The sequence below is a fragment of the Eptatretus burgeri genome, chromosome 16, assembly GCF_056783735.1.
Source record: "Eptatretus burgeri isolate ZD-2024b chromosome 16, Ebu_testis_v1, whole genome shotgun sequence".
NCBI classification, from domain to species: domain Eukaryota; kingdom Metazoa; phylum Chordata; class Myxini; order Myxiniformes; family Myxinidae; genus Eptatretus; species Eptatretus burgeri.
This window is the reverse complement of record NC_140976.1, coordinates 5,777,326-5,801,409: the sequence shown is the minus strand read 5'-3', so window position 1 is coordinate 5,801,409 and position 24,084 is coordinate 5,777,326. Positions and strand designations below refer to the sequence as shown.

Sequence of the window (24,084 nt, the reverse complement as noted above, 5' to 3'; positions counted from 1 at the left end):
TTGACAACTCTGTCTGCATGTTCGTTTGGGTCAAGTGGGTCGATACAGAACTGGAGTTTTCTCCTTATCTTATCTCGGTCCTCTGCTTCAGATTGTATGCGTGATGGCTTCTCTTCCTTGTGAATGGTCACCTCTGTGACAATGTGCCCCTTAGACATATCTGTGAGATTGTGGACTATCTGACTAAACGTGTGCATACTTTAGGCCCACTTCTTCAGTGTCGAAGGCTTCAGTGTAATGCCAATGATTCCATGTATGCCATGACCGCAGTGCATGAACGTGGACTCGATGTACATATCCGACCATATGCCATTCCATAGGCCATTCTTGTGCCGCATCACGTGATCTCCTTTTAAGAACATTTCCAGAATGTCTCCATGAAGCCTTTCCATCGATCAAAGGTACTAGAGCCCTTATCGAGCATAGTTGTGATGTCCAGCCACGAAGAAGTAGGGGAGCATCTCCTTCATAGCCAAAGATGCAATGACCAGTCTCCTTCACGCTCAGCATGAACAAACGCCATCATGATGAATACATGTTTCACAAGGTTGTCCATTTAGTCTTCATGACTTTCTGCCTGAGCCGCGCTGGAATGAAGGACCTCCTCAGTCACCAATCGCAGGGCCCTGAAGTTTTGGGGAAACTTTTTTTCCACCAAGCATATGAGCAACACCTCCAAACGCAGATTTTATCACGTCTTCCAGCCCACTTTCAGCCATCAAGTTCCCCACACAACCGATGAAACTCATAAGGGTGTGCATGCCGCCCAGCCTTGGTATGAACTGGGTAGATTGCTCAGGATAAACCCATTTAACATTAACGGCCACTCAATACAGCTGTTGGTCGTTTGTGAAGATAGTTACGGTTTGTCCACACTCTGCGGTCAAGCGTTTTCCCTCCTCCATTGCTGTTATGTAAACATCGTGTCCGGATCAGCTGGATCCATATCTATGAGTGGTGTATAAATGGCCCTCGTTGCAGGTTGGATGGATCGTCCTTGCTCTCTGCAGAGCTTCATATTAAAGCCACCAAACTCTGGTGTGTTCTGATCAGAAGTGATTTGCTTCAGAAAAGAGAAATCCATATCTTGAACTCTCCTAAGTTGTATAGCTTGATGAGACAATACGCGGAGAGGTAACACCACACGTGTGGCTTCTTCAACTGGCATCGCTGGTTTCTCAGGTCCCTTGTACCTTTGAACGAAATGTCTTCTGTCACAGGTGTCTTTATTTCATCACGGGTCAATCGTCTGATGATGGCTTCATCTTCAGATGTGGAAGATATCTCCTGATCTTTTATGGTAAGTAGTACTGCAAGAGAATGTGTTGAAACGAGTCCATTCTGGGATGAGATATTTGTGTCGAAGTTGTCAGCAACAACCTGAATGAGGCCACATTGAGCATTGGCAGTCCCCCTAATCCCGGAGTGAACAGTTTCAGCCTTTGCTGCTGATCCCTTGAAACGCTGAAACTCATCATAGGAAGAGGTCACACGATAGTTGTACAACTGATCGACGAGGCTTTTACGACTGACGAACTCCCAGTGCTATGTGGAGTGTAGTTGGTCAATTGGTGATCATGTTCATTATGATGTTTCCTCTCAGAGCTCCTGGAAGTGTGCAGTCCAGTTTAGCTGATATTTTGGAGAGTAACAATTGAAGGGTTGAACTCACTGCTTCATTTGCAATATCTATATCAATTCTCGTCTGATAGGAACTGGGGTCGGACGACAACTGCTTAGATTCCTGTGCAACCTTCATGGCAATTCGTTCGATGGAAACATCAATGGCGTCATCTTCATCTGATGCTACTAAGTTGATCGCAGTGGACGCTCTGCTGTGAAACAAGATTAAACTAGCGACACCTTCACCAGACACAGAAGCTCAGAGCCAAGTGTATCCAACAATTTGGATAACAGGGTTCGGCGAGAGTATAGCTTTCCTCCATGATCCTTGTACATATTGTAGACTTCTACTGAATTCCAGATGCACAACATGGCAGTTTTTCATCAATAGGATGGTGGAACTGACAGCTGGCTCAATGTCCTGAGTTTCTCTGCCACTGTGTGCTGCTGCTGCAACAGAACAGGGTGCCATGAAGGACTTTCTGGAGTCATCGTGATATCGCACATCAGTTGCATGAAAATCGCTGATTGCGACCAGTAATCGTATCTTGACCTGGCGTCCTCCATCATCCTGGCGGGAATCGATAACATCTAGAATAGTTTGTTTGAAAGTTGTCCGATCAACACGATCTGCAGTCATACAAAGGAGAACTCACCGCCAACGATTAGGATTCTTCTTATCAAAGTTCATGATGCACTTTTCTCCGCAAAAATGGCAATGTTCTTTAAAGTCAAATACTGTCGTCTTTGAACGGCGGCTTCTTTTGCTTGTTGAAGCATCTTCCAAACAGACATTACTCGTTCGCTTCAAGTGTCTTTCAATGGGTGAGCATAATATGTACGTTGGCACACAGTCTCGATGGCATTTGAGCCCGATAGATTCGTCTGCCTGTAATCTCTGTTCAAGCTCTTCATGTGTACCATCTTGTCTTGCTTTGCTTGACCGGATGATACTTCGTACTCTGTCTGGACCAACTGTTACCAGAGGTTTTCCAGCTTAAGTTGCATCGCAGGGACTGAAGAAACAGTCTCCCATGGTGAGCCTTAACCTGCAACAATAGAGGTAATTATAAACATCAGTAAACATTTAATTTCTTTGTTCGTATTTTTAAAAATTCTGTACTGGATATAAACGGCTCCGTGCAAGTTATTTTCAACCAGTTTTGTTGTTGTATAACTGTACTGCAAAACGCCGATCGGCGTGGACAAATTCAGGGGGTAGGGTTATGCTAATTTGCATATTAATGAACTAAATTTAAATGTTATTAAATTTTAAGTGTGTTTATCATGACCAGTGACCCTAAAAACATGGCTGTAGACACCTCAACCAGGCTGTTTGGATGCTTACTTCTGGAGATAAAGAAAAATAGTAATTTCGACAATGGCCACCGCTAATTTGCATATTAATGGGTTTCTACAAAAATGCTCAAGGGTGCCAGAGTGGCATCAATCGGAATATTCATTCAGATTTAGATGGTTTACCTCGTGGGTAAAGTGTCATTTTGTTTCAAAGCATATTCTGCTCTAGAACTGCCTCCACATTCAGTTCTTCACACAGGTCCTTTGCAGTTATCTCTGTCACAACAAAACCTGAATCCCTGCACTGTGTGAGAGGTGATGATCACGGTCAGGTCAGGTATGGGAGCATGCGCCAGAGCAGCGCGTCGCTGCATCCACTTTCCTAAAATTCCCCAAAAAAATGGACCGGACCGGACTGGACCGGACGGGACGTTTTGGCCAGAGTTTTCAAGCAATCGTTCTGAAAATTTTCGTTTGTGTAGGTGACCGGCCAAGGACAGCAACGCTTACTTTTGGTGAAGATCCAAATCCGAATCTGGATCTGAGAACTTTGAAGTGACTCTTCACCATTGAGCGATCGGGCCAAAAATGATATATTGTTAGGAATCTGGAAGCCATAAGCACTCAACATACAGGTCCTATAGAACAGTTACATCAGCAAGTATATGTATTTAGTTAGGGTCCCCGGCCCTCGTTTAATGGGTGAATAAATGTACATGCGCTGTGAATTATTTTAAGAGAGGATTTTTAAATCACTCACAACAACTAAGGCTACGACATCTCCAACTACAACAACAACGCCATCTTCGCTCTCACAGCGACAACCCTCTGCTCCGGGCATTCTCCGCGCGCTCGGTGGTATGCGGGCGTGTTCGGAATTCGTTCGGAGATGGAATTCCATTCCCAAATATGGTCATGAACCGGCTCCCTTGGCCGCGCGCCGAGAGCAGGCCACGCCTGAGGGGACCGTGCCCGAGAGCGGGCCACGCTTGAGCGGACCGCGCTCGAGAGGGATAAAAAGGAACGGAGAGCAAAGAATCGTGTGGATCTGCTGGAGCTCAAGGGAGAGAGGAAGAATTCGCACCCATTCAAAACGCATCTCTCGAGGCTGGGCGAAAAGCATCTCGTCGCTGGCGTGCTCCGTTTCCCGGATCATCTCGTCTCGTGGCTGGCGTGGTCTGAGTCTGGCTGCCTTTGGTCCGTTCATTCCGACTGGTGCTCTGGGAAGGTGCGGATGACGAGCCGCGTGCTTGCGGCCAGGTAGCCAGCTGTCCTGACTCCCAGCCGGACTATCCTCCTCGTCTGGAGAGCCGAATAAAAGACCATTTTGGGTCCGTTTCTTTTGGGTGTGCGTCTGTCTGTGAGAACGTCTTTAAGTAGGAATTGTTTAAGTGCTTGTGTGTAAATTTGCATTCTCTATTGGTCGTGATAACTCTGCCCTGACGTGCTTCCCTCCTTCCCCACCTACTGTCAATAAATACCCTATTTGTTAAATGTATCAGCTCGTTTTTGTGTTTCTTTCATTGGCTTAGCATGGCGCGTGATGGTGAATAACAAAGGCTGTTGCCGCTGTAAATGTACATTTGGACCGACGGGACTACGGCAACCATCCGCTCGGGTTGCGCACGGGTCGGGCATGTTAACGGCTCGACTCGTACGAGTTCCGTCGAGGGTGTGAATACTCGGTAGGTCGCCACGTGGATCTCTAGGTATTTTGAAGATTGGCAAATAACCCTGTACCACGTGGTGGAATTATTGACGATTCACGGTCCGGGAAGGGACCCGTTCCCTCAGAGTTTTCCGAACAGTACGATCTAGATTCCGGGAGTTCGGCAGAGTCGACCGTGCTGCTCCACCTAGCGGACTGCATCCCGTGCATCGGAGGAGTCTCGTCTGGCGCATTACCACAGGAGGTCGACCATCTCATCACGGGAGATCACCTCGGCTCACCTCCTCTGGATTCGGCTGCCCTGGTCCGTCCTTTGGGCGACTGGTGCTCCGGGAAGGTGCGGACATCGAGCCGTGCGAACGCGGCCAGGTAGCCAGCACGTTCTGACTCCCAGCCGAACTATCCTCCTCGGCTGGAGAGCTGAATAAAAGACCCGACGGGGTCCATTTCTTTGGGTGTGTGTCTGAGTGTGGGCCCGACTCTAAGTAGAATTGTTCAGTGCTTTTGTTGTACATTATTTACGTTTCTTATTCGGATAACTCTGCTCTTTGTGTGCTCCCTTTCCCCCATGATAAATATATCCCCTCTTGCGAAATAAAAAATAAATCCCCTCTTGTTGAATGTCCCAGCTCGTCCTTGTCCTTTCCATCTTTGGTTTGCCACGCTGCGAACGGGAACGAGGAGGCCTCATTGCTGCGTAATCGTGCAATCGGCCGGCAGGATTCTGGTACTCTCCGCTCGGGGTACGACTCGGATCTGACTCGGTAACGGCCCGGATCGCGCAGATCCTGCCGAGGGTGAATTTGCTTGGTAGTTTGGATGACGTGGGTATTTAGGTATATTGAAATTGGCAATTAACCCTATCCCACGTGGTTGACCTATTGGCGATCTTCGGTCCGATAAGGGACCGTGACCTTTCGGATTTATCTGAAAGGTACAACCTAAATTCCGGGTGTTCGGTGGAGCCGACTCCACTGCTCCATCTCGCGGTCGTGCTCACCACAGAGACCCGGGACCACAACAATATATTCGTGACACGCTATGTATAGTTAAGTTCTTGGCTGGGACACTGCTCCAGGCTAAGCTTCCTCGTGCGAGTCTGTCTGATATTTACTAATTAAACAGCTTAAATTGAACTAAAGGATTCTGTCTTGATGTAGTCAAAACTGCCACGACACCACATGTCACACCCTCTATCCATGTTACACTCTCTACATGCACATCACAATCTCAACCCACTTCACTCTCTGCACACGTCAATTAGTGGGGCGGCTTAGCCCAAATATTCAAAAGAATTGTGCATTTTGTGATACAAGCACCAAATTTGGCACAAATGTACATTAATATGTTGCGAACATTCTCAGATATTGGACCACTTGAAATTCTCTTTATGCCCGCCATATTGGATTTCAAAATGGCCGCCACTTGAAATCTACATTTGCAATTATCTCTGGACGTAATGCAGCTATTGACTTGATTCTGGTATCTAAATGTATGTTTTGGGGGGCAAGGAATCCAATGGTACCATTTTCAACTTAATATTATCTATCACAGTCTGTTATATAATTTTATTTGGAAATTATCTTGGCAAATATTGGATTCAACACAATACTTTGAAAAGAATGTCTTAGTTCTGTAAATTAAAAAAAAAACAACTATACTAAATCACTAGTAACAACTCAGACAAGCTCATATATACTGGCAGTCTAAAATATAAATTCACATCCCATTAGGAAACAAAGTGACCCATTCATTTGTGTTTTTCATATGCATATTTTATGTAACATTACATTCATATTGTCAATAAATACCAAACATGCATAATCCCCTTTTCCTTGACCCTTTAAGCCATCTTTTTGTGTTTCTGGAGTACAGAAATTTCTTGTATAGGCTTCCATCTGTCTTGTTTCCTTAACAATGCACTGTAGCATGTCTTTAACAATGTTTACAAACATGACTCCACTACATGTCTTTAATCACAGCCCTGACCCAAATAAAAGAGTAGTGAGGCTGCATGTGTGTTGACCCGCATCAACTGTGTGTGTGGATCTGGGGATGCACGGTCCAAGACAGTCGCCCCCTTGCCGCACGACTACCCTGATGTACCCCCTGTCACTAGCAGCATCAAGAAGTCGCCTGTCCCAGCTGCTAAAGTGGCGTCATTGACCAGAGGAGACTTCAAACAGCAGGCTGATGAAGAATACCAATGGCTAGGCAATAAAAAAGCTAGTCCTGGAAGACAACACTGGTACAGTGGACAATGACAATACATCTTGGGCTGCATTTCATGCCAGCCGACAGCCACCAGATGCTCGAGTCATCTGCCCCACGTCGCTGCTTCCATTCATCCTGGAGAGTGCCCACACAGTGGCCATGATCCGGCACTCAATGGACGTCGTGAAGAATGCTGTGGAACACCTGAATCCTGGACAGACACCAGTGGTCACCGTTGATCAGCCACTGTTTGCTTTGGCCAAGCAGATACAGTGGAATTGGCCAGAGAGCTATGGTGAAGACCAGATAGTGGTGATGTTTGGTGGCCTCCACATAGAGATGGCAGCACTGAGGACACGGGGGGACTGGCTGAAAGGGAGTGGTTGGGTGCAAGCCGAGATTGCGACAGCAGGGACAGCAGACTCATTCCTGCGAGCATCCCATGTCTTGTGTACAAGAAGAGCACATCAAGTGACTGCAGCAGCACTGTACATCCTGCAACACCGTGCCTACAACCACTACTGTCTGGGAGAAACCAGGGATGCAGAGGACCTTCCGGAGTTTGAAGACTGGTGTTGCCAGAGAGGAGAAGACATCCCCCAGTTTCACTACTGGGCAACCGTGCTGGAACTCGAACTGTTGGTTCTAGTATATGTGCGTTCTCTCAGGCAGGGATCGTTAATGATGTACCTCGATGCTCTGACAGAGCTGGTCCCCTGGTTCCATGCACTGGATCACACCCACTATGCGAGGTGGATACCAGTGCACCTGAAGGACATGGCCGAACTCACCATCAAACACCCAGATGAAGCCAGGAAATTCAAGGAAAGCCACTTCACCGTTCAGAAAACACAGAGGGTGTTCTCTTCAATCCCGATTGACCAGGCACATGAGCAGAATAATGCCTGCATCAAAGGAGACGGTGGAGCAGTTGGGCTCACTGACAACCCTAGTGCCCTACGTCGCTGGATGGTTGCGGGACCATAAGTTGTCAGGGTGATCGAAGAATTCCAGGATGGGAAACAACACTGGAGACGGCAAACAGCAGAAACACGTCATCATGATCAGACGCCAAGTGTACAGGCCTCAATTGTGAAAGATGTTCGCTCTCTTGTCGGTGTCATAGAGGAGATGGGCAACCCATTCGAGGAGGAGAGTCAGGATGTAGTCAAACTGGACACAAAGGAGATCGCAGATCCTGCTGCTGTAGAGACCGTGATGAATGCCAAGAGGATTGGCCAAGAGCAGTTCGAGGCTTTCACCAGAGAGTGTCTGTTGGACAGAACAAAGGCAGTGGACGCACTCATTTCTCGTAACAAGCTGAAGGTGTTCAGCACTTCCACTCCAAGAAGCCAGAGCATAGGTCAGCAACAGCTTGCCTCCATCAAGAATGACCGTGAACTCTTCGCACGCCTGTACATTGGCTGCCAGACGAGGGATGGAAACCTTGAGGAGTTATTTTGTCACGAGAATCAGGCATGTCCTCCTGCATTGTCTGATGGTGGAAGCCTCTGCACTGGTACCAAGAGTGATCTCCTCACATGCTTGGAAGAAGTCTCCGATGCAAAGACAGAGACTCCTGTCACGACCTGTATTGTGCTTGATGGAGCAGCCATCGTCCAGATGCTGAAGCCGGCTGCATCAAAGACCTTTGAAGAGGATGCACAACAGATCTTCATCCCATATATGTCCACGAAGCTGCAAACAGTCACGCCTGGATCTGGTCTGGGATACTTACCTTGCTGATTCACTGAAAGGTAGTACACGTGCAAAGCGGGGACAAGGTGTGTGGAGACGTGTGGTGGCTGCCGCAGCCATACCAGGAAACTGGCAGAACTTCCTACGAGTGGACAGCAACAAGACCAAGCTGTTCAGGTTCCTCTCAGCAGCTCTCATGGAATGGTTTGACCAGGAGGACAAGCAACTCGTCATTACTGATGGAGAGGCAGTGCTCAGCAAGCCACTACTGCCAGATCTGACCTCACTCACCCCATGTAACCATGAAGAAGCTGACAGTCGGATGTTGCTGCATGCATCTCACGCAGTCCAGCATGGACACCATGCAATACTCATCCGGACTGTAGACACTGATGTTGTGGTGCTGGCAGTGTCCCTGGCACAGGAGTTGCAACCAGAAGACAAACTGTGGCTGGCATTCGGAACAGGCCAGAGTTTCCGATACCTAGCAGCACACGAAATAGCAGCTGGATTGGGACGAGAGAAGGTTCATGCACTGCCAATGTTCCACGCTCTAACTGGATGCGACACTGTGTCTAGTTTTCATAGACATGGCAAGAAGACTGCGTGGGCAGTCTGGACGGTACTGCCAGAACTCACTGAGGCGCTGCTGCTGCTGTCCTCTGCACCTCGTGACATACCAGACGATGCAATGCGCATCATCGAGAGGTTCGTGATCCTGTTGTATGATCGAACCAGCAAATGCACAGACATTGACAAGGCCAGGAGGAAACTCTTCGCAAGGAAGAACAATGTGCAGCTCATCCCTCCAACGAAGGCAGCTCTGGAGGAACATGTCAAGAGGGCAGTGTATCAAGGTGGACATGTGTGGGGTCAGATACTGCTGCCAGCACCAGAGCTCCCTCCACCAACCAACTGGGGTTGGTCAAGGACTGGAGAAAGACAGTACACACCTTACTGGACTAGGCTAACTGAGGCAGCTCACAGTTGCATTGAGCTGGTTTCTTGCAAGTGCAAGAAAGGGTGTGTGAGGCGCTGCAAGTGCAAAAAGGCTGCCCTTCAGTGCACAGCCCTCTGTGTGTGTGTGAAGGGGACTGCACATGACGATGAGTCAACAACATACATGTACTTGTGGCAATGATGAACTTGTTAACATGACACTTTATGTACACGTATCTTCAGTACCGGTATATACCTAGCCTCAGATACCAGTACACCTAGCCTCAAATACTAGACCATGTAGCATGTCAGTATTATACCTAAGACATTTACAGAACTAAGACAATGTTTTCAAAGTATTGTGTTGAATCCAATATTTACCTCGATAATTTCCAAATAAAATTATATAACAGACTGTGATAGATAATATTAAGTTGAAAATGGTACCATTGGATTCCTTGCCCCCAAAAACATACATTTAGATACCAGAATCAAGTCAATAGCTGCATTACGTCCAGAGATAATAGCAAATGCAGATTTCAAGTGGCGGCCATTTTGAAATCCAATATGGCGGACATAAAGAGAGAATTTCAAGTGGCCCAATATCTGAAAATGTTCGCAACATATTAATGTACATTTGTGCCAAATTTGGTGCTTGTATCACAAAATGCACAACAGGTTTGCTATGCTGCTTCACTAAATCTCTACACGTCACACTCTCGACACACAAACACACGTCACAATCACTACACGTCACTCTCTACACAAGTCTGCCACTCTCTACACACGTCTGTCACTCTCTACACACGTCCCTCTCTACACATCACACACTACCCATGTCAGTCTCAACACACATCATCCTCATCGGGAAAATCTCCAGGTTTTACAGGTAATAAATACATTGTAGTAATCTCCGATCTATCACTGGGCAACACGATTTCTCTTGCATGGGGGTTTTCAACGGATTCTTGCTAACTTTTGGGTGCTGAATCCAAATCTCTCATTAGTTTTAGAACTATGAAAAATCATTATTTTTGAGAAAACAGCAATTTTACACTCGGAGTTGAAAAACACTGTTGCATTAGAAGATCGATAGATGCAAAAATGTTTACAATAAAAGGTACCTACTTCAATTACAATATTTAATCATACATTAACATATCATCCATGCTTGCTTGCACATATTTTTACGCATTTTCTCGATATTTTTAATGGAAGAAAAGTTTACAAATTTCACTAAACTAAGTTAAATATATATAGGCGGAAAAAGTTCCCCTTAACATGGTGTACATCACTTAAATACAAGGCATCACTCAAGCTCAAAGCATTTTTCCGAGTTTTGTGACTTTTCACGACATTCAGAATGCAGTAATAAATACAAAAATATGCGAATATAACAAAATAAATACCCGTACTTGAAAGCGTAAGTATCCAAAGGCACAGGTGTAATCGTATTACAACATAGTAAACCTCCTCTTTGTGGACAATCTCTTATGTACAGCATCTGGGACATCCCTCATCAAACTCCAGCAGTAATCTGCCATGATATTTGAGTCCCAACGACGTTGATAACGTTCTTCCATCACTTTAATGTCTTGATGTTAAGGTTATCTGGAAACTCACTCAGGTGACTGTGCAAGTACCTTGATGCTCAGTCTGATGGTAACCTTGATGCTCATTCTGCACCCCAGCGCTCGCAGACTAAGGAGCAGCTCCTCCACAATCTCTCGGTAGTTGTCATCTTTCTTGTTCCCAAGAAAATTCTGCACCACATTAGTGAATGCATTCCATGCTCAAGCTTCGACAGAGGTCATCGTCGTAACGAAGTGTGGGTCCTTGAGTAATGTTCCGATCTGAGATCCGTCCAATATCCCTGCTTTTTTCTTCTCGTCGCTAAGACTCGGAAAGTTTGAACATATGTAGCCAAAGCAGTCTCCAGTGTGATCAAGAGCTTTAACAAACTGCTTCATCAGACCGAGTTTGATGTGCAATGGTGGAAGGATGATATTTTTCCGATCAACCAGTGGTTCATTAATGATGTTCTTGTCACCAGGTATCAAACTATTCCTTGATGGCCATTCCTTTCTCACCCAGTGCTCCTCCTTAGCCCTACTGTCCCAGTAGCATAGGAAACAAGGGTATTTGGTGTAACCTCCTTGTTGCCCCAAAAGGAAGTTCACCATTTTCAAATCCACACAGATCAACCATGAATATGGAGTATACAGATAGCACAAAAACTTGATGTGATAGAGCAAATATGAGCTCAGATTTGGATTCAGCAGCCCAATATTAGCCAAACACAGTTTCCAAAGTCCATGCAAGAACAAAAAACTATATTTTTGTAGACCAGTGATTCGTTTAATCCAAGCCCCCAAAGCAGGCAATGATGACAAAAAGCATCTTTACGAGAATGAAGGATGTGACTGGTGGTGAACTGGGTCTCCAGATTTCCTTGAGGACATGAATAATTACATTACTGTTTCTGTACTTGATGGACATTGTTCATCACATGTATGGATGGATGTTCATCTCTCCACTTCCCTTTTCATTGTTTCAGTCATTTCCTGATTCGCAGCTGTCCAATGTTCGTCACCTCTGAAACACAGAAATATCATATCATAAGATAAACAAAAATAATCAGTGGATGATTTGTTAAATATATTACATAAAAAATAATATAGTGAAACGGTTGTGGGTTTTCAAAGACCGTCACACCGCTGGTAGGTAAGGGTCAACATCGTCCTGGCGTACGCTGGTTAATTTGGTGTGAATCGGTGTTTAAGAACACATGATCGCGGTGAATTTGCCTGACAGAATTGGCCGACTGAACTGTCAAGAAATTTTCTTTTCACAAGCGTCTCGATGAGAATCCCAACTTACCTGTCTAACGGGTTAATTTGCCAATTTGTTGTGCCTTTGTGTGTGCAGTTGTTTTGACATGAGTTTTTTTACATCCTGAGAGGAGGTGGCTCGTACTTTCTGTTTCTACCTTGCAGAACCTACACTTGTCCGATTGTAACTCAGTCCTGATATTTTCTGAAAGCCATTTGTGTAGTGTCCCTGTTCTTTGACATTTATAATGATTTGTTCTTCATCCCAACTAAGCTGATCTCTTCTTAGCCAGTCCAATGATCATTCTTTGTCTTTGCCCAATCTGTCCAACTCTTTTTTTTTTCTTTTTTATATCTTCCTGCTCTTTTGTCATTCTCTCAGTTGTCAGTGTATATCTGTTGATATTTTGCTTTATATATTTCTTTTTTGCAATAATTTGGGCAGTATTTGTTGCTGTTTCGGTTTCAAGCTTTTATTAAAGTTTGGCATCTTCCATTTGCACCTGTCTTTGGAAAATTTTTCCGAAAGGCCCAGTCACACCTTGACGTTTTAGCCAGCAATGGCAACGTATTAAAATGTATGTAAAACGCTGGCTTATGTTGAACTTTTGATGTTTTTTTTTTTTAAGATTCGGACGTTTTCATCACAACTTGGTCTTATGCATAACGTATTAGTAACGGAATTTGAACGTTTCGTTGTGTTATAGATAACTTATACCAACGAATGCTGAACCTGTTGTCGGCCTTCACAACCTATGCCCAATGATAGTCTAACTTATGCATAGTGCGCTGCACGCATCACCGACGATGACGTGGCGTAGGTTATGAAAAGGCTGCCGCACAACGATTCAAATCATAACCGCCGCAGCAATGGAAGTGTCAACATCGCAGTCACACCTTGGCGATCTTGCCAGCGTATACCGACCTCTGAAAAATGCGTCTAAAACGCTGGCGCACGTCGAATACGGTATGGGTAAGTTTGGTATCCGTGAATAGAACGCTAAAGTACGCTATCATATGTCGTATTAAGTGGAGTACGTCTTGTAATTTTAAACATGTTGAAAATTTTACGACGTACTTGCCGTATGACACACGCTCCGCATGCGATGGGAATAAGTTGTACGCACGATATGCGATCGTTGACACTCATCGACACACGTTACTTGTAAGGTACTCATAAGTCAAAACACGTCAAGGTAATGGTTAGCGTCAGTGTTCCAGACTCCCGGTTTTTTTTTTCTTCGGTATGACGGTGTTCAGTGTACAGTGCGGTTATGATTTAAATCGTTGAGCAGCAGCCTATTAATTATATTATATTATAACCGCACTAGAAATCGAAGTATCAAAATCACCATCATACTGAAGGAAGAAAAAAAACAAACAAACAAAAAAAAAAAACCAGGGAGTTGGAACACTGACGCTAACCATTACGTTGATGCGTTTCGACTTATGAGCACCTTACAAGTAACGTGTGTCGATGTGCGTCACCGATCGCGTAACGTGAGTACAACACGTAACTCATAGGTTAGAAATAAGTTTCGGGTCCGCTAAACATTACCTCGACGTGTTTCGACTTATGAATAACTCACAAGTAGCGTGTGTCGACGTGTGTCAACGATCGCGTGACGTGCCTACAACTAATGGCCAGCGTTATGCGGAACGTGTGAGTCATACGCTGGCATAAGTCTTAAAATTTCAAGCATGGAAAATTTGAGGACAACTGAAAAGTACAACGTTTAAAGCCAGCGTATAACGACGTATGGCAGTGTTTTTCAGCGTGCTCTCAATGTTATCAACACTTACCCTTAACATATTCAACGTGTACCAGCGTTTTAGACAAATTTTCCAAAAATCAGCATAAGCTGGCTAAAACGTGAAGGTGTGACTGGGCCTTAAGGTGTGTTTGGGATACTTTCTCTGGCTTGCTGTCTTCATGTTTCCATCCTTTATAATTATTTCTGTTAACGTCTGCGTGTAATTTGACGTATCTCCTCCGAAACTGCCGGACGGATTGTCACCACTTTCGGCATGCGGGTGGTCCGTGGTCTAATGAACAGCATTGGGCTATGTGAGATAGCGCCAGACAGAGAGGTTTGGGAATTTTTGGCGATTTTCTAATTTTTACATTCGTTTGCATGGTGATGTGTGACGTCACCGCTGAGAGGCGTAATGACGTCATTACATCATCGGTCATTCGGTGACGTCATTACATCTGTCGTCGACAGACCGTCACCGCTGAGAGGCGTAATGCCACTCCGAGAAAACAGCGTCGCAATGTAAAACCCTCTTCTGCACATGCTGACTACCTCAGAAGGTGAATTTGACACAAAAATGTAACAAGAAACATTGTATTTAAAGAAATTCGATAAATCACATTGTGAACACTGGATATATTGACGTCCTAACGAACCCTCACTTTCGAAACTTCACGCAGAGCGTGGGTTTGGCTAGTACAAATAGGATTCTGTAGTCTGTTGAACTTTTCACGTGTTCAGCCAGTTCAACATGTCATTCTCTGCACTTGGTTAAGTTCCATCAGGCCGCTACCTCCTCCTCGTGTTTGCGGGTACATTCTCGGGATTAAATGATTTTTGGAGAACATTTTGTGCATGGTGAGGAGTTTCCTTGTTTGAGATATAGTTTGTTGATTTCTGCTTGTGGCCAGTTTGTTTCACAGCTGTATTGGAATACTGGTATTGCTAGTTGGTGTCATCCTTCCAAGGCCGGAAAAATGAGTACCAGTGTGTACTGGTAGAGGGGCACTGCCTCAGCGACACAGTCGCGCTTCCAAGAGATGATAGCTACCCCGGCAGCTCAGCTGCCATACACACGAAGAAGAAGAAGAATAGGAAGAAGAGGAAGAAGAGGAAGAAGAGGAAGAAGAGGAAGAAGAGGAAGAAGAGGAAGAAGAGGAAGAAGAGGAAGAAGAGGAAGAAGAGGAAGAAGAGGAAGAAGAGGAAGAAGAGGAAGAAGAGGAAGAAGAGGAAGAAGAGGAAGAAGAGGAAGAAGAGGAAGAAGAGGAAGAAGAAGAAGAAGAACATTGCTAGTTGGTTTATGGCTTTGATCTTGTTTTTTTTGGGTGAGATGTTTTCAGATCAGCCTCGTTCTATGCACATATTCCTTGGCAATTGTTTTGCGCATTTGTTTGAGACATAGTTGATGGCCCTCTTCTTCTCCAAGGTATTTGAATGATGCTTCATTTTCTAGATCCTGTATCTCGGTCGATTTTTATGTTGTCCGTTTTTGTTGATTTACCCTCTATGAATGTGCACTTGCCACACTTACCGAGGCAAAATTCCATTTGAATGCCATCGGAGTACCCTTTCACTAATTTGTTCATTGACGAGGTTGTTCAGGGGGTCCAGCACCAAGCAAAACAGGAGGGGCAAAAGGCTATCACCCTGGAAGATCCCACGATGTATTTTCACTCCTGGTATTTCAATTTTTCCTTCTGAGTATTGCAGTATCAATGTGGTGTTCCACAGCTCCATTGCTTTCTCAATAAGTTTGATTATTGGCGGGTTGATCTTGTACAGTTGCATACATTTGATCATCCATGAATGTGGAACACTATCAAAAGCTTTTTTGGAGTCTATCCAGGCTGTGGACAATTTGGTTCTTCTGGTTTTACAGTTTTCAAGTATAGCCTTGTTTATTAGTAGGTGGTCTATTGTTCCATAGCATCCTCTCTTACATCCCTTCTGTTCTGCCTCTGGACCTCCAACTTCCATTAGGTGGTGGTACATAATTTCTGGAATGATTCCCATCAGATGTTTGTACGTTGTGGTAGACATTTTGTTTATTGGTCCATACTTGTGAAGTAGTTGGGTTTCCTCTGATTTTGGGATGAGGATGGTGTACCTTCTCTGAGCCATTCGTCCATTAACCCCTCCCCTTGGACAAGTTTGTTGAATGCTCGAGCATCGTGATTGTGGAGAGCATCTAGTTGCTTTAGCCAGAAATTCGGAACTCCATCCGAGCTTGCGCTTTTAAAGTTTGGCATTTTTGCAAGTTGTTCTTCCAGCTCTTCTTCATCTATTATCACTGGGGTGGGGGGGGGGAAGGGGGCATTTCCTTTAGGTGTTGCTTTTTCTTTTCCAATTTTTGGATCTGATCTGCCTCCTTATTTGGTTCTTTTAGGTCTTCATAGATTCCTTTCAAAAAGTTTAAGTCTATCCTTTTCAGGGGGACTTGTTAAATCTTGCTTTTGTTTCCTTAGTTCAACATAGAATCTTTTCGGGTTGTTTTCAAACAACTGGTATTATTTTCTCCCTTTGTTAATCAAATGGAAGACCAAGAAAGAACCCAAAGAAGTAAAGAGCAAAGATGGAGTCATCAGGAGGAACCTGGATGTGATTCAGGTTTCAGCTGCGACTCTACAACCCTCAAACCCATCCAGGTGCAGCCAAGTGACCCTTACAGAACAATTGCTGCAATAATTCACTTCAAAGAGAGATAGATAAAGAAAGAGAGGAATATAGAGTTTAAGAGATGAAAGAGAAGAAAAAGCAAGAATTAAAATGAATAAAGAGAATTGTGAAAAAATTAGAAAAGTATGAAAGGAAGAAAGAACAAAGATGGCGGGAAGAACCCGGATATATATATATATATATATATATATATATATATATATATATATATATATATATATATATATATATATATATATATATATATATATATATATATTACGAAATCTTTAGATTTCGTAAGTAACAAACAGAAACGGAAGTCATCAATATACTTACTAAATCTGAAGATTTTGTAAGTAACAAGCAGTCATAGACTGGTACTTACGAAATCGTCAACTTGACCTCTGATCTTGTCTAATAAAAGCTGTCTCTCGAGAAGGTAGCGACGCAAACCACAAGTTTCTACGATGATTCTGCACCAAACCATCAAAAATTTGAATGTTTTGGATATTTGATCTCACTGTGACCTTGACCTTTGACCAATTTTGACCAAAATCTAATCAGCGCTAGCCATCATGCTCCTGAATCACGTGGTGTAATTTGACATTGGTAGCTTCTTCCGTTCTCGAGTTATCTGTACCAAACCATCAAAAATCGAATATTTTACCTCACTGTGACCTTGACCTTTGATCGATTTTGACCAAAATCTAATCAGCACAAGCAATCACCCTCCTGAATCACGTGGTGTAATTTGACATTGGTAGCTTCTTCCGTTCTCGAGTTATCGTGCCTACAAACAAACAAACAAACAAACAAACAGAAACGGAAGTCATCAATATACTTACGAAATCTTTAGATTTCGTCAGTAACAAACAAACAGAAACGGAAGGCATCAATATACTTGTGAAATCTTTAGATTTCGTAACTAACAAGCAGTCATAGACTGGTACTTACGAAATCGTCAACTTGACCTCTGACCTTGTCTAATAAAAGCTCTCTCTCGAGAAGGTAGCGACGCAAACCAGAAGTTTCTACGATGATTCTGTATCAAACCATCACAAATCGTAACGTCGACCGAAGCAAAAATCTCCATTTCTCCACGCAATGATATTATACCTTAACGTTACTCAATGACGCGTCTGCTCGAGCGCACTGCATCATGGGACGACCCGTGACGCGTCGAGTGAAATATTTTTTATACAATCTTAAAAAGTCTCCAAAACATCCGATTTTTACCAGAATTTCGACAACCGAGTTTTAAGCGTCCTAAGCGATCGCAAAAACCGAAGACATGTGTTGAGGAGAGAGAGATAAAAAATTTTTTTAAATTTACTCAGCCTGTCTGGCAGTGAAACAAAATTGAACATCATTCCAAAGAGGAAACTTTCTGTTTTATAAGATGTCATAAAGGACACAAACAGACACAAAGAACCAATGTGACATGTTTAATAAGGTGGTGTAAAAGACGCTGCATCAATGGCGGTAAACTTCCGGAATTTCTGGGAGGAGACAGAACCGCCTGGGGACGTCTGCCCTGAACGAGCTTCCGTTTGCATACGCTGTGCCTGGATGAGTCTCTACCTGAACGAGCTGTCAAATGCATGTGCCTTCACAATTCACTGCCTGACTAGAGTGAACACGAGAGTCCAAGGGCAGCAACCGCATAAGAACTGTTGAACCTGGCATTTCCAACCACTTCACACCACATGGACACTCACAAAATCCCCCAATACTACCACTGATCCTGTCCTCCACATGGAACAGACCCGGGCCGACCTGTTGGTGTATGGTGAGTCAGGATTCCCAACCAGGCACCGCCCTTCCTCTAATCATCACCTTTGTGTCTACTTTCCCAGATGGAGGATGGCACACCTGTCTCTCGTGTCAAGAAATAAGTAAGATTGTGTAAGGGACTTACATGCTAAAGGTAACACATTTTTTTGAGCAATTGATCCGTGCACAGGAAACTCTCCAATATCGCGGGGGTGAGGTTCTTGATAAATGCCACGATAGTTGAAACCGCGATCTTGAAAACCAAGGGCCAATGGGAAGAGGGGGGTTTGGTTCCTGGACTTGGAGAAAATTTTGAGGAAGATCGACGATAGCCAGAAATAAACATATTAGTATTGAAACAAGGAAAAAAAGATAAAATGTCAAAGCCCCCGTTTTAGTAATTTTTCTGGACAGAGTTAAAGGGTGAGCTCATAATTATTTACAACGGAAATGGCTGCCAGTTTACCAGTCGGTCATCTTTGATCAGATCGCAAAATAAGGTTAGGTGCAAGTGTATGCCATCATGTACTGTGCGTGTGCTAAGTTTGAACAAAATTGGATCATGCATGTCTGAGAAATGATTGGGAAGACATTAAAGTAACAAAATTGCCATCAGTGGGCCATCTTGGATCTGATCTCGAAAAAAAAATGACGTGCATATGCAAGCCCTCTTTCCTTATCTGTATGCAAAGTTTGAACAAAATCAGTAAAGGCATGTCCAAGAAATGGTTGAGGACGTGTTCGATAGCAAGATGTTTTCAACAACTAAAATGGCTGCCAGTCTTCCAGTCGGCCATCTTGGGGAAAACAAATGACGTGCATATGTAAGCCATAATTCAGTATCTGTGTGCCAAGTTTGAACAACATCCGTAAATGCATGTCGGAGAAATGGTTGAGGACGTGTTCATCAGGTATTTACAATTAAAATGGCCACCAGTCGGCCTTCTTTCATCACATCGCGAAACAAAATGATGTACTTATGTATTCTGTCATGTTTTGTCTTTGTGCGAAGTCCGAGTAAAATCGGTTCATACATATCAGAGATATGGTTGCGCACGCACACAAAAATCATGACCAAATCCATAAGCCCCCGTTTTGGACCCGGTGCAATAGGTGCAAAAAAAAAAAAACACACGTATGTATGCATGTATATATATATATATATATATATATATATATATATATGTATGTATGTATGTATGTATGTATGTATGTATGTATGTATGTATGTATGTATGTATGTATGTATATATATATATATATATATATATATATATATATTTATTTATATATATATATATATATATATATATATATATATATATATATATTTGCAGATGTTCATGAATGCAGATGGAAATGAAAAAATAAAAGATCAGAAAACAATTAAAATTAAATTACCTTTGGGTTTTCCTCCAGTGACACCACACCAAGACTCCCCAGAACACTACAGCAGCAAGGAGACCAAAGATCAAACCAGAAAAGGATTTTTGGTGTTTTTCTTCTGAACCTGCAAAGGGAAACTCCATTTATTACAATCCCATTGTAACTGATAGATGTTTAACTATTTGTAGTAAGTGGAAAACATTCTCGTTTATACTTTTATTTTTACCATTTTAAAGGAGGAATTGATTTTTTAATTTCCAAGACTGCTTCTACTAATTACCAAGAAACTCGAATCAAAAACTACAAATCTTTGGGGACATAAACTGTGATTTTAGAAAAAAACAAAAAAAAGATGATTGTAAATACAATGAAAATATTTAATTTGTAATTATTGAAACTTTGATATCGTTTATTTGAAGCATTAACCCTTTCACTGCTGGAGCTGAAGCAGGAAAACAACCTCAAGGTAGTAAATGCCATAAAATTTACAACCCCTCCCAACTCCCCACCCCTCATCAGTTAACATTTGTAATCGGTTTGGATCTTTTGACCACGTCCTTGTCAAAGTGGACATCTCTGGCTATTATCAGAGAACCACCTCACCGCCGTCGAGTCTGGCATTTCACTCAAGCAGACTGGCAGGATCTCCAAGCAGCCCTCAAACTTATAGACTGGTCTCCTTTCGCTACTTTCTCCAACATCAACTCATCCTGGAAATTTTTTCAAAGAAACTTGCTCTCCCTCATGCACAGATTTATCCCCTCTCATCTTCAGTTGTCCTACCCTTCCTGCCACCCTTGGTTCACTGAAGCTTGTGGTGAGGTGAAGCAGTTGTCCTGAAACATGGAAAGCTTTCCTCATGGAAAGCAAACCCAACTGAGGGCAATCTCAGTTCCTTCCATAAAGCTCAGAACAAGTGTGTGTATCTACCCTCAGGAGAGCCACAAAACAACATCTTTCTCATCTCACGTCTGAACTCTCAAACCTCTCTCCCTCCTCAAAATCCTGGTGGCGTCTTATCAAATCTGTTTCTGGTGTATGTTCCCCCTCCATCCCCTCCCTTACCTCAAATGGCCGCACTGCTGATACCGCACGTGAAAAAGCTGAATGCCTAAACTCGGTGTTTGCAGCTAAATCTTGTGTCCAAAACCCATCACTTTCTCTACCCCACCTTACCCAGTCGCACCCAACTGTCCCTGGACTCTGTGTCCTTTTCTCCTGACAAGGTGGAGAGCTTGCTGTCAAACCTCGACTCAGATTCTGCAACCGGTCCAGACAGCATCAGCCCACGTGTCCTCAAAGCCTGCACTTCTGCTCTTGCTCACCCTCTCTCTGTTCTATTCACCCTCTCATTTGCCCAAGGTCATCTGCCATCTGCTTGGAAATCAGCAAACATCACTGCCCTGCACAAAAAGGTGCAAAAACAGATCCCTGCAACTACAGACCAATCAGCCTTCTCCCAAACATCAGCAAGGTTATGGAATCCATCATCGCCTCAGACATTAAATCCTTCCTCTTCTCCAATGGCTTGATTTCTGATCATCAATTTGGTTTCAGACCAGGTCACTCTACCCTGGATATGCTGCTTCTGCTCTACCAACAATGGATGTATTCCTCAATGCCAGACAGGAAATCCGAGCCGTATCCCTGGACATATCACATGCTTTCGACACAGTCTGGCACCCTGTCCTGCTCACCAAACTCTCTTCCTATGGTATCCAAGGCCATCTACACTCATGGCTCGCAGACTTGCTCTCCTGTCGCAGTCACCGTGTGGCCCGAAATGGAGTTCTTTCATCCCCCTTCCTGTCCGGGCTGGAGTTCCTCAAGGTAGTGTTCTGGGCCCTGTTCTTTTTCTGGTTTTCATCAATCATCTCTCCGACTCTCTGGAAAATCCTCTATATCTCTTTGCTGATGACTCCACCCTCTGCCGTACCATCGGTCATCCCTCAGACCGGCAAGCAGCAGCTTCTTCGCTCACTGCAGACCTGGATAAAATCACAAACTGGTCCAACACGTGGAACATGTCTTTCAATCCGGACAAATCTCACACTCTCACGATGTCTCTTCGAAAGGGCCGTTTAGACCCCCCCCCCCATCTACTTTCTCAACAATCCTTTCTTCTGGGTCTCACTTCTGGAAAGGAAGAAGTCCTTTCTTTCAAGCTTCTGGGTCTCACTATCTGTCATGACCTTTCCTGGGAAAGCCACATTTCAAACCTCACCTCCAAAGCCAGGCGCCGACTGGGAATCCTCCGTCGTGCAAAGTCCTTCCTCGGCCCACCTGAGCTCCTGACCACTGACAAAGCTTTTGTCCGCAGCCTGATGGAGTACTGCTCTCCGCTCTGGGCTGGTGCTCCTGCCACCCACCTTTCTCGGCTTCATGCTGTAGAAACCAAGGCATTTCGGATCATTGGCATCTCCCACAATGAGGCTGAGTCTTTGGGCCTCTCACTCAATCACCGCAGGTTGGTCGGTGGTCTTTCTGTCTTCTACCGTCTCCTCTCCAGTCTCGCCCCCTGCTCTCTCTGCGATTTGTCCCCACCACATTTCCACAGGGCGCTCAAGGTCTGCCAACAACCCCCTTCTGGTAAAACGACCAAAATCACGAATCACTGCTCACCTTCACTCTTTCATTCCTCTTTTTTCCCGACTTTGGAATAAACTCCCTCACTCTATTCATTCCCATTCTTCTTTCCAGGCCTTCAAAACAGCTGTTCACCACCACCTCTTATCATCCCCCATCCAAATCCTCAATCATTTATACCCCTGATAATCCACCCAAGCCCACCTCCTTCAAATTCCCTACTTTCCTTCTTGAAAGTCCCTGTAATGTCCATCTTCTATTCCCCATGTTCCCCGTCCCATCCCTCTCCCTTCCACAGATCTCCTAATGTCTATGTTCCCCACTGTTTTGTCCTTCCCACTCCCTCCCCTCTTGTCTCATGCCCCCCTTGATGTGCGTTGTGTGTTAGCTCTCATACGAGCCTCGACAAGGTATACAAAAGAAAAAAATGTTATAAAAGATTATGAATGGGTTGGACAACTTTGATAAAACTCCACAAGTGTGTTCAGCCAAAGCCAAGGAAGAAATCACTTGATTTTGGTGTCGGTCAAAAGTCAAGGTCAAAACAAATTCTAAATTTTCTGGATGTAATGTATAAAATGGTGAAAAGTGAACTTTTTATTCCAAAATTAGTGGGACATCTAAAGGAGTCATTTGGAGTCAAGTAGGACAAACACTGAGTGAATGAGTTTACATCAAATGTTGAGGTCACAGCGAACTTGAGTTAAAACTTTAAAAGGTAAGAAATGAAAATTCATCAAATGAAGCGGGAGAAAACCTTATGATCATATTGGGAAATACGAAGAGATGAGACGATAGTGTTTGGTGAACTTGGGTTAAAATGAAACATCTCAGATGTCGATAAAAATGAACAAAAATGTTACGTCTGCCACCTAAGGTTTTCACCCATCTGTGTTTGTTTGTGACTTGTGAAATTGAAGATTTTTCAAGTGGATTCATCAGTCGATTTTGTTATTCTGTCTGTATCTCTGTGTGTGTTTGTCTGTCTCTGTGAGTCTGTTTCATCACGTACAGGTCACAATTCTAAACCGATCTTCACAAAACTTCACCACATGATAGAGCTTATCATAAGGAAGAAGCCTGTTGCTTTTGAGGTCAAAAGGCCCAAGGTCAACAACTGAGGTGAGATTTCTAAAATCCTCAATTTTCATCTGATCGACTTGAAATTTAAAGAGGATTTATATTTCAGGTCATTGAATTAAACCAACAATTATTTTTGAGGTCCATACATCGGCCAAATGGTCAACATAGGCCGAATTTCTAAAATACTGGATTTTCGTCTGATTTACTTGAAATTTGATGAGCATTTGCACATTAGGTCACTGAATTCAACCACCTATTATATTGGAGGTGAACATAGGCCAATAGATTTTGGTTCGGATCCAGTCCATCAGTGGGATACAAAATGTGAACTGTTCCACCTAACAGAGGTATGCGCTCTACCGAGTGCCGTTATACTTCATTTGTGTGCAGCATATCTCAAAAAGTTGCGAACGGATTCAGACGAAACTTGGTGAACATGTTGGGTGTGTGACAAGGAAGAATAGTTTCAGTTTTGGTGAAGATCCAAATCCAGATCCGGATCTAATAATTTTTTAAGTGATTCTTCACCATTGAAAGATAGGGCCAAAAACGATATCGTACTGGATAGCAC

At 43.8% G+C, this 24,084-nt stretch overlaps 1 protein-coding gene across 6 annotated transcripts in view; it reads right to left on the bottom strand.

The window, feature by feature from the left end:
- Positions 1-10,563: 10,563 nt before the first annotated feature.
- LOC147010388 (uncharacterized) overlaps positions 10,564-24,084 on the bottom strand; it is a 36,481-nt gene continuing 22,960 nt past the window's right edge. For 4 of the 6 annotated variants that reach the window (XM_085860372.1, XM_085860373.1, XM_085860375.1 and 1 more), the window contains 2 exons: positions 19,860-19,968; positions 17,382-17,475 (listed from right to left, as the gene is read on the bottom strand). In XM_085860372.1, coding sequence (XP_085716498.1) covers positions 17,397-17,475; positions 19,860-19,968 — 188 coding nt within the window. In that variant the 3' untranslated portion in view covers positions 17,382-17,396. Of the gene's footprint in view, positions 12,038-17,381; positions 17,476-19,859; positions 19,969-24,084 lie in introns of those variants that run through there. The other 2 variants (XM_085860376.1, XM_085860378.1) reach the window with 2 other exon arrangements.